The sequence below is a fragment of the Eleginops maclovinus genome, chromosome 20, assembly GCF_036324505.1.
Source record: "Eleginops maclovinus isolate JMC-PN-2008 ecotype Puerto Natales chromosome 20, JC_Emac_rtc_rv5, whole genome shotgun sequence".
Classification (NCBI taxonomy): Eukaryota; Metazoa; Chordata; class Actinopteri; order Perciformes; family Eleginopidae; genus Eleginops; species Eleginops maclovinus.
The window spans coordinates 19,920,789-19,931,759 of record NC_086368.1 but is presented as its reverse complement, the minus strand read 5'-3'; the positions used below and the strand labels follow the sequence as shown (position 1 = coordinate 19,931,759).

General features: G+C 45.8%; 1 protein-coding gene across 3 annotated transcripts; it reads left to right on the top strand.

Annotated features, from left to right (window-relative positions):
- The first annotated feature begins 469 nt into the window (after window positions 1-469).
- dyrk3 (dual specificity tyrosine phosphorylation regulated kinase 3) lies at window positions 470-10,362 on the top strand. Of its 3 annotated transcripts, none has more exons than XM_063910879.1 (6): window positions 470-1,279; window positions 3,312-3,421; window positions 6,246-6,451; window positions 6,589-6,895; window positions 7,078-7,494; window positions 7,582-10,362. In XM_063910879.1, exons 1-6 carry the CDS (start codon window positions 1,237-1,239, stop codon window positions 8,311-8,313), a joined length of 1,815 nt encoding a protein of 604 aa, XP_063766949.1. In that variant the 5' UTR covers window positions 470-1,236; the 3' UTR covers window positions 8,314-10,362. The 3 variants fall into 3 exon arrangements, with proteins under 3 accessions (XP_063766949.1, XP_063766948.1, XP_063766947.1); XM_063910878.1 differs by having other exon boundaries at window positions 6,541-6,895; XM_063910877.1 differs by having other exon boundaries at window positions 6,538-6,895.
- Window positions 10,363-10,971: the final 609 nt, after the last annotated feature.

The following is a 10,971-nucleotide window of genomic DNA, read 5'->3' as shown; positions in this document are numbered from 1 at the left end:
GTTTTATGCACATTTATCAACATTAAAGATGTTTTATTTTTGTATTAATGTTTTGACTTGGATTACTACTATATTTTTAGTTCAGTTTTAAAATGATACTGCACAAAAAAACATACAAAAACAGAATTAGTATTTGTTTCAGTTACAGCATTTGTGGTAATAACTTCCTATTTGTATTAAATTAAAATATTTTAAAACAGAACACATGACCAAATGTTTGGCAGGAGTTACAGCACACACTGCAACACTATCCCAAATAGTTTCAACATAGGCCATTCAGAACGGTTAGAACTGCCCATGTTTGTAATATTGAGTATATTTTAATAGAGCAAATTTGCCGGTGTGCAGAGATCAATGTGTCCGCCGCGGGGCGCCCTCCTGCGGGCTGTGGTACTCGCTAAGCCCCGCCCCGCCCCGCTCCTCCCTCAGTTTGCCTGCTGACTCTGGGCGCACTGAAGACGCCCTTAGCAACAACACACAGCTGCGTCGAATAAGATACTCCTACCGCGGAGAAGAAGGATTAAACACCGCCGCGTTATTGCGCTGAGTACAGGTGATTCTGCGAAGGTGATGCTCCGGGTTTGTCTGCGGTTAACATGGGGCTTATAGTACAGCTAGCCTACTCTGGCTAGCAATCCCCCGAAGACGAGCGGCCCCAAGCTGTCCCGAAGGAGGACAAAATCGTGGGGGTTCACCGAGTGGTAGCTCCGCAGCTAGCTCACTACAAAGTCAGCTAACCGGGAATAAGCACGGGAATGGTGCTCTTGATCGACACCTTGTACCGACAGAGAAAGGCGAGGGGCACACGGGTCAGACCACCGAGCTGCAGTAGTTGGACTCAAACTATTTTTACCAGAGGGAGCGGCTCTCCGGCAGACGGGTGTTTGTGTGGCTTTGCGAGCTAGCGGGCTAGCTAGCAGAGGGAAACGACCCCCACCGCCTGCTCAGGGTTTTCAAACTGCAGCTAATGTTAGCCAGCACGCTGAAGACAAAACTCTGTGGTTTAATTAAACGATGTTAAATTACAGTTGGAGCCAAGAAAACAGCTAGCTAATCCCAAAGGAGAGAATAACTTGAGTTGGTGCTGGTAGGGCTCTTTAAGTGTCAGCAAACACGACAGTGAAGCAGAGTAACAGACGCTGTTAGAAAAGTTTGCTACGTGAATCTTTGTTTTTCCCTTTTTTATTTGGATTTTTCATTCGCTTCGGATGCTGGCATCAGATTTGTATTGCAATTATGATGATAATAAGCAGGAAACCAGAGGGCCCAATAACAACAGGTAACTACAATACAAATGTTGCAGTATTTGAAATGTATTTGTCTCTAATTGTTGTTAAATGCAGATTCGGCTGTAATGTGGAACAAAGACAAGCTGCATCACTCTAAATTTACAAAATAACATGTCCCTAAAATGTTTTTTATTGAGTTTATTAACCTTTGAGTGGGTTTAAGTGGCACGTCGTGTCATTGTGTGTGCAGAGAACGGACAGATTTTGAGGGCCTTTCACAAGTCTTCGGTTGTAAACATGTTTTCTTTTGCTTTTGATATTGACCACGAGACTTCTGTCTGTGAATGTTTTGGAAGAAAGCCCAGGAAGCTCCGTCTTGTTCTTACACCTTGCTCGTAAGCAATTTATGTGTTTATCAGTGTTTGATAAGCCTTGATTTATTGGCCACTTCTTTAAACCACTGTTTTGGAATTTGTACCACAGCCGTCATAGCTGTTATTGTTTATATGTAGCCTATATGGGCACTGGCCTATTCTTTCTGTGGTTTGTTTATGTTTGTGGCAATGTTTAAGTTTGCATTCTAAAAAAAAAAGTAAGAACACTGTGTGACATTGCTTTCCAGAAAGTGTACATTGGACGCATTGTCTGCAAAGAGACACTTTGTCCAGGACACAAGGAAGAGGAGGAGGAGACAAAAAGCTATGCCTTAACCCCACCACTCCCACGTTGTATGACACATGATCTGCTATATGTCTGTTTGCTCGAACCTTGTTTGCTAGCCTTTGCTGTGCAGAAGGGTTTATTTTCACAATGTGTAGAGCCAGCTGCAGCAGTAAACTGGATGTTGGGGGACATAGAAGTTTGAGCTCCCCCCCTGAGAAAGTTTGCTTGGAAAACAAAGTCAGATGCTTTACAGAAAGTGCAGACCCCCACTGGGTAATTGGGAGTTTGAAAAGGGCTAATGAGGCCTGTTCTTGCCTTTTTTATATTGTGCGTGGAGCTCTAATGCCGCTGTTTACTGTGCTGTGCAAGTCTAACGCATCTGTTTCTAGGCAGCAGGTATAAACTGTCCCTACCCTGGCCTATTTGTGAGCTCACGCAGGGGACACAGGCTTTGATGCACCTGCACATGGTTACAACCCTCTCGGGCTAGTCAGAGAAAACTTCAGACCTGCAACAGTTTTGGGCTGTTTGCTAATGAGCTAACCAAACACAATAGCTCGATAATTGGCTTAGGCTAACATGCTGCTTATCCTTATTTCAAGCCATTAGAGGTTTTTATGTGCTGTGCAGTGGCAACTTGTAGGACTACAGGACTGTTGAGATGATGAACAGCCGGCTGGTGGAGGTTTGTCATTTGAGTACCTGGATTCCTCCTCCTCCCCCCATATATCCATCTACTCTGTGCCATCTCACATAAAGGTGTTTGGCTCAGTGCCACAGAGGTGAGCGGACACTATCGAATGACAAGCACCAGCATCCATCCATATGGGCTCTATTTCTGAGCACACCTGGTGTGTGCACTACATGACTTGGTCTGAATGAACAGGCGGAAAGATGCTGTCGTCATAGAGGCATCTGTTACTCCCATTAGGCCAATAATACCACTTGCAGCGCTAGCGATCTCGGACCATAAGCCCTATCTAAGCTGGTCAGGTCGGAGCTCTGGCTTTGGATACAATGTATTTGACACAATAGATACAATGGATGCATCTGCTAATAATGGCTGCTTTTCACCAAAAACGTGGGTTTGTTTTTGTGGCAGGCAATGTGCATCCCCACTGGTCTGCAGAGAGGAGCAGTGTGGGGCTCTCCTGCTGAGGTTAGCTCACTGGATGTATGCAAATGAATTGATTCAGTCTCAAAGTACTCATTGGTAATGGCAGGTTACGTAATCAAATAATTAATGGGACTTTGCTTGGTTTGCATGAGCAAGGAATTGTCCACCTCTGTGTCAGATTAGATTATTTTCCATAGGCGTCGCCTCAGAACGTCAGCCTTTATCCCTGAGTGTGTCTCCGTTGCAGATTTGATGATTTCACATTATCATGCTGACTTATTTGTCCCTCTCTGTTCCTTCAGCACGCCATGGTGATGGTCTCTATGACTCGTACATGAGGACAGACCACATCCTTAAAGACGACGCAGATACAAACAGTCCGTCTGGGCTGCCCCCCATGCCCAAACACACAGTAAGTGCACACACACAAACACACATGCGTATGCACAAAGCCAGCAAATCTGTATTTCCTGTGCCGGAGCACACTCTGTCTCCAGACATCCTGTTCCTCTGAGATATATTCCCCTCTCAGCCCTGTTTCCATTCATCACATTTACAACCCTCCTCCTTCTCCCTGCAACCTTGATTTGCAGGCTTATCTCAGGTCTTATCTGCTACCTGCAACCTGTGTAATTCAGTCACGTGTTAATACCTTTCAAGAGAATAGTGTCATCAATATTGATTCACTGCCCGATGGGAAACGAGAGTCTGTGTTGTTACAGAGTACAATTTTTGCTTGAGCATGTCGGATCAGTTGAAGTGCAGAGGCCATTTTGTGTCTCTAGCCAAAGTTAATGTGATCAACAGCAGTTGCCAGTCTTGGGAACTTTTGTAGTTTGAATGTGCATTTTTCAGTTCACTGATAGAGACACAGTGCATACTGAATGTTGCATTAGCTCGGAGAAAAGTCCTGACAGAAGAACCAGTGTGAAATGCAGTGTAGCTGTGCATAATTACAGAGTTATCAGTACCAGTTATTGATAGAATGTAGGTCATAGATTTCCATAGACTTCACATGTAGTTAAATATAAATGACTTTCATTGCTAATCAGTAAATATTGGTTAGTTTACTTTTTTGTGTAACTGAAAACAATTAGTGGTTAAATGGCATCAACGCTTACGACATTAAATTAGAATTGTCCTGGTGGGGTATCTTTGAGCTTTGTTTGCCTCTGAAAAGCCCCTTTGGAAGAAAATGCACAAACAATGATACTTCACCGCCCCCCACACCAGCAGAGGGGGGAAAAATGGCTGGTTTGATATATTGTTAAGATTTATTGGGCTTGAAAATGTGACCCACAAACAAAATCCACAATCCACATTCTCCCCCCTCCCCTTCCACTATCTCATGTAATCCCCCCCCCCCCATCAGTGTTGCTTGTGCATAGGTTAGTCCTAGTTTCTCTTTAGCCCTGTCCTTCGTCCTTTGTATTTTCTGTCACGCTCTCTGAGGTATTATCCGCCCCCAGTTCAGCGTTTTGCCTCATGCTCTATTAAAGTAATGAACTTCCCTGTTCTTTGTAAGGCAAGAATGATTACAAGAAAGTGTATTAGTGCTTAGTTCTGGGTCATAATGTGACATTAATCAGTTTTGTTATGTCTATGACCCAATTCATATCTCTCTTTGACCACGATTTGCTGATATGCCGGGTTGTGCAACGCTCAGACTGTGTGCTTGAGAGGAGAAAAGCGTACTTAGGTGTTTCTCTCTCAGAAAAAGAGATTAGCCCTTCTCCATCTGTTGCAGATTTGCTCAGAAAGGACTTGGTATTCGTTGGTGTTTAAAGAAGATTTTCGCTCCCCGAGTGGTTGTCATTTCCATCACTTTAAAAAATGTTTTTCTAATGGCGACCCTTGCCCATTCCCAATCCATAATCCATCACAGTTAGTGCTCCACGTGCTGAGAGCTTTGATTTTTAAGGCCAGCCTTTGTGGCGGGGTGAGTGGGCTCGATCGATGACATTTACTATGTTAGTAGTACAGCTTTGGGACAACAGCTGCACCGGACCCTGGGTCAACAGCAGGGCCGTTGTAATGAGTTGAGACTCTATGGTTACATGTATGGAAACCCATCCTGCATACCACCTCTATTTTAGGACCCAATCATACAACACAAACACACTCCGAGGCTGAGTCCTCTTTCAGTGGAACATGTCAACACCTACTTTTAATGTACATTTCCTTGTTGTGTTAATCGGGGGACACTGTTTCAGCCACAGAGCTGCTCAGCTGTGTGTACGAGCCGCAGCCAGAAGCTCCACAGGGAAGCATAGCTATTTAAGAAGAGAAAACATTAGGCCAAAAATCTATAGTCCCTCAAACGGGTGAAACTGAGCTGACGTTAAATACAGCAGCTCGTGAAAGAGAGACAGCTAGACACACTCAGTCAATATGTGTCTGTATATAGGAAGGCCACGCCGGGTTTATGTCGGCGTGTCTTATTAACATCCACACTGCTTCTACAGTTTAAGAGTATAATCTAACTTTAATGACTGTCATTTCCCTTGAGCTCCATAATCTTGTGGAGGGCTCTTTCCGCTGGTAAGAGAGGGAAGGGAGGGAGACGCAGAGAGTGAGGAGGAATGAATTCCTGGGGTTGCTGAAACCTAAAGCAAGGGCAAGGCACTCGAGCGTTCCTGAAACTTTTCTGACCTTACAGTTGTATTAGGCAACAGTGGAATCAGCACTTTTAAAAGTTTGTCTGCACATTTGTTCAGAAATAGATGACAGTGTTTGTGATTGTTTAGATCAGATGAAGATCAAATCCCTGTCGCTGAAATTGGAACTTCCTGTTTGTGTGTCGTGCCGGCATATTGAACCCCAACAACTTAGCCTATATGATTATAAGAACACTAGCTGAAAGATAGCAATACCTTTTACCCAACAGCTGGCAATCAAAACAAAGGGGAACGCATGTTGCATGGGTTCAGGTGGGGTGGGCCTGCATTTTAATTTGTTGCCAGACTGGATCTAAATCCAGTTGCGCTGGTTCACCTGCTGCATTCTGTAGCTCTGCACATGACTCACTGCTCTGTGGTGAGCGGTGGATATTAAGGATCTTATCAAACGAAACCTCTATTGCTCACTAGCTAATTCTGATTTCTTAGTTTTAGATTATTTGTATTTATTTAAACCGTGTAACAAATCAGTCAGTCAATATATAGGAAACATAATGCACGTTTTACACCCTGCTCCTACCCTTTTTATCAATGGTTTGTGTCTTCTTCCTCTCACAGGTTGTCAGTAACAAGACTGTAATGAGGGAACAGGTCAGCGTGCGAGGTGGCCAGCTGAAGGTCAAGTACCTGTATGAAGACTCCACCAACAATCGGAAGGTCAACGCCATAACAACAGCAGCCCCTCTGAACAGTGGGACCACGGGACAGACGCCCAGTAAACCCGCCCCGGTCTCCAGCCTGTCCAAGGAGCACAGTGTAGACAGGTGAGAAACGCACACAAGCACACGCCACGATAACTTAAAAACACTGTAGTGAAGTATTCTAAAGTTGCCGAAAACACATTCACAAGCAGGAGGAACCCCCCTTCACAGCATGTTTCTGTCATGCTTGCTTGCCGCAGCACTGAATCCAGTAAGGGCTCCAGTGAATCCTCCGGCACGCACGGCGTCGGAAGTGGAGGAGGGAACAGCGGGAAGCTGTGCGGCCCCCTCACCCCCGACCAGGCTCTGAGACTGTACCGATCTCAGCTGACCACCCTGGAGCAGGCGGAGATCCACTCCTACCCAGACATCTACTTCGTGGGACCCAATGCCAAGAAGAGGCCTGCCGTCGCTGGCGGCAACAACAACTGTGGCTACGACGATGAGCAGGGCGGCTACATTAATGTCGCCCATGACCACCTGGCATACCGCTACGAGTTCCTCAAGGTATTGAAATCTTCCTGCAGATGATTATTGATGATAATATTTGGTGACAGCATCAGTGGTAAAGCCTACAATAAAGTAGGTAATTGTATTTGTTACAAAATATTGTGATGTTTGGTTTTCTTCAGTGTGTCAAGTGTTTAGGCTGTCATAATCACACTGTTTCGTTCTCGGGCTCTGCTCAGATCATCGGTAAGGGAAGCTTCGGCCAGGTGGCGAAGGTGTACGACCACAAACTGCAGCAGCACCTGGCTCTGAAAATGGTGCGCAACGAAAAGCGCTTCCACCGGCAGGCGCAGGAGGAGATCCGCATCCTGGAGCATCTGCGCAAGCAGGATCGCAACGGCACCATGAATGTGGTGCACATGCTCGAAAACTTCACCTTCCGCAACCACATCTGCATGACCTTCGAGCTGCTGAGCATGAACCTGTATGAGCTCATTAAGCGCAACAAATTCCAGGGCTTCAGTTTGCCGCTGGTCAGGAAGTTTGCACACTCCATTTTGCAGTGCCTGGAGGCCCTGAACCGGCATAGAATCATTCACTGTGACCTCAAGCCGGAGAACATCCTGCTGAAGCAGCAGGGCCGCAGCGGCATCAAGGTGAGACTCACAGCACACTCGAGTGCGGCCTCTGTAGAGCGGTAACGGGTTCACTGCATTGACCCTCTCCTCTCTTGTCTCCTCCAGGTGATTGACTTTGGTTCCAGCTGTTTCGAACACCAGCGAGTGTACACCTACATCCAGTCTCGTTTCTACCGCGCTCCGGAGGTGATCCTCGGGTCGCGCTACGGCCTTCCTATCGACATGTGGAGCTTCGGCTGCATCCTGGCTGAGCTGCTGACCGGCTACCCGCTGTTCCCCGGTGAGGACGAAGGCGACCAGCTGGCCTGTGTCATGGAGCTGCTGGGCATGCCCCCGCAGAAGGTGGTCGAGCAGGCCAAACGGGCAAAGAACTTCATCAACTCCAAGGGCCACCCTCGTTACTGTGGAGCCAACACCCTGCCTACAGGCGCCACCGTGCTCACAGGGTCTCGCTCTCGCCGCGGTAAGATGAGAGGCCCCCCAGGTAGCAAGGAGTGGAGTGCCGCGCTCAAGGGCTGCGAGGACCCCACCTTTACTGACTTCATAAAGAAGTGTTTGGACTGGGACCCCTCGTCACGGCTCACTCCTAGCCAGGCCCTCAGACACCCTTGGCTGTATCGCCGCCTACCCAAGCCCCTTCCAGGGACCGAGAAGAGCCAAGGGGCAACAATGAAACGGCTTCCCGAGCACCACAGCACCTCTTTCCCTTCTATCCTGGCCAAAGGGGGGCCTGGCTTAGGCACGACAGCTGCCAATAACAAACTGCGGGGCCACATGATGGGGGACTCAGGAGAGACCATACCTCTTCGCACGGTCCTACCCAAACTTGTCTCTTAGAGAGAGAGCGCTGTAATCTCCTCTCTTCTCCACCTCTGCACTCCTCAGGAGGAGGCAGAGCACCGGAGGACATGGAGGCTAGGTTTTTAAAACTCGTTTGGTTGTTCTTTTGTTTGTTTTCTACTGAGAGGTGTCGACACCCCAGTTCCTGGTTTTTAATATTAGCTGAGCAGAGCGAGAGACAATAAATGGAACACTCACAGATGTTTTTATACAGAGGATTTTCTTGAGCGGCTGTGGAATTGCTCTATACAGCCTGATGAGGTTTGATTTTTAGATAACGCTTTTTAAAAACTTCCTCGTGTGAGTGGACGACTTCATTAATGAGCAAATGTTTTTAACCTGCGTGTGTTCTCACGTGATGGTGTGTTTTTAGTAAAAACACACTGAAGCACACCTGCACTGTCACTTGCCTCACTTCACACTCTTTCTTAACTCTCAGAGGATGCCATCCCTTTCTTGGGAGAGCGTTCATATGAGTGAAACTTGAAAAGGGCTACAGAGATTACTCTTATCACACTAGAGTTATTAGCAAGCAAAGATGTGTTTGATCCAACGTGATTTAACAGAAGAACATAATCATGTGCTAATGTTCGAGCCCCTGCACACACACGGTCACAAATCCCCCCTTAAATATCCAATAAATGCCTTTACACCAGTAAAGAGGGACTGGCATTATGTGGGGAAGAATTAGGAAGTCATTTTTTAGCAATAAGTCTTCACTTCTTTGTCTTTGCTAATTGTGCTCCCTCCTACTTTTCCCGGTCCCTGGTGCTTGAGTGTCAGCTCAATATGTGACGTTAGTGTGTGCTTTAGCTCCGTGGTGCTTATGTGGGAGTTGTCGAGAGGCCGTCGGACAACCTATTTACAGCCCCCCTCCTCCTCCTCCCCCCATTTGCGTGTAAAGAGGGGTGGTGGGGAGGACAGTAGCTCCACTCGAACTCAAACTGTCACAAAGGTGTCACCATCACACTCGGTACTTCACAAACTGAGCCTGCCATGCGAGGCTGGCTCCAATAAACCGGTGTGTATATATATATTTATATATATATATATATATATATAGAGAAGGAGAGATGCAAGTCCTTACACATATACACCTGCGGGGTGGAAAGTTGGCTGTGGAAAGTTAAAAGTTGTTTGAATGTCACAAGCCCATGCCCCCTTATTGGCTGCTGGGATCATTGGCAGTGGTGCACTAATCCTACTGGAACAAGAGGTGCTTTCAATTGCAAGAAAAAAAGGAAGAGCGGTATGTTTTAAAAACATATATATATATATATATATGAGCCAAAATGTTTTTATTTCAGGACGAGGTGTAGAAGGGTTGACGGGCTAGTGACGGAGGGTTTTTATGGTACTGAAGAAAGAAGTGTTTCTCAGGGAGACATACTTGATACATCCCATAATCTTATATTAACTGTGTTCGATTTACAGTGTTCTGTCCGAGCTGTGGATGAACATGCATGCATGTCCTCAGAGAGCGAGAGAATGTGTACATGAGTGTGTCTGCAAAGGGGGTCTGCATGCTCCGCAATCTGACCTAGATACTCTCCCCACCCCCCACCGACTGACTCTCTCTCTCTCTCTCTCTCTCTCTCTCTCTCTTGTCTCATGTAGGGCAGGGAACCTCTTAAACTCACACATACAGTGAACCATGGTGCTCTCCAAAATGCAGTTTGTCAGGTGCACGTTGTATGGACCACACCGCTCAAAGAGTTCCTTCTCTTGTCCCTCGTTTCCTCAGTGAATCTGTCAGAGATTTCTACTGTCTCTGTCTCAGTTTTTAAAATTTTTTTTTTTATAGAAGTGATTTCTATTTGCTATTCAGTCCAAAATATCACAGGATTTAAAATGCGGAAAAAGAGGAAAGTATACTGTCATGTTGTAACTAGTGGTGTGCGTTAGTAGGAGGGTGTTTGGTGTTCCAGCATGAAATCACAAACTGTTATCAGAATGAGTGACTATGAGAAGAGAAACTGTACAGTAACCAAATGAAGTTGTGATAGTTTCTTTTTCTAAAGAAAATAAAAATGATTATTAACTGAATTGTGCTGCTCTGGGGTGATTTCTGGTATGGGAAACGCATATTATATTATAAAAACGACCTAGATTCCATGAAGGGTGACACAAACATTCCTTCTTTAAGTTTGGCCAAATCCAGTATGTGCTGTACACAGAGGGCCAAATAAGAATTCAAAAGATCTTGAAGCTCAGTTCTGAGGAAACCTTTGATTTGAGATAACGTGACAATACATGAAACGAGACATCAGTCGGGATCATTCCTCATTTGTCACCTAACCTGACGCTCTTGTTACCAGCAGTTACGGTGTTGTTCATTGCTATGCGACACCTGTGGCCTGTGCTGTTTAAACAAGAGTGTCTCCAGATGTCCCCCGGTTCAGTCGGTACAGTGAATCACCATAAAGTACGCTGGATTTCTGTCTGTGATTAGATTACCGATTCACTGAACACTGGGGACTCTGAGTCAGCGGCCTGTGACACAACTCAGAGGCAGCATGTGATACTGACACCCACTTGTTATTACACACTACTGTGAAAGTCAAGAAGAACACAGAATAAACTGAACAAAGTGGGTTTTATATATATATATATATACATAAGTGAAGACTGTGAGTGTGTCTAGGTTAGGTCAAA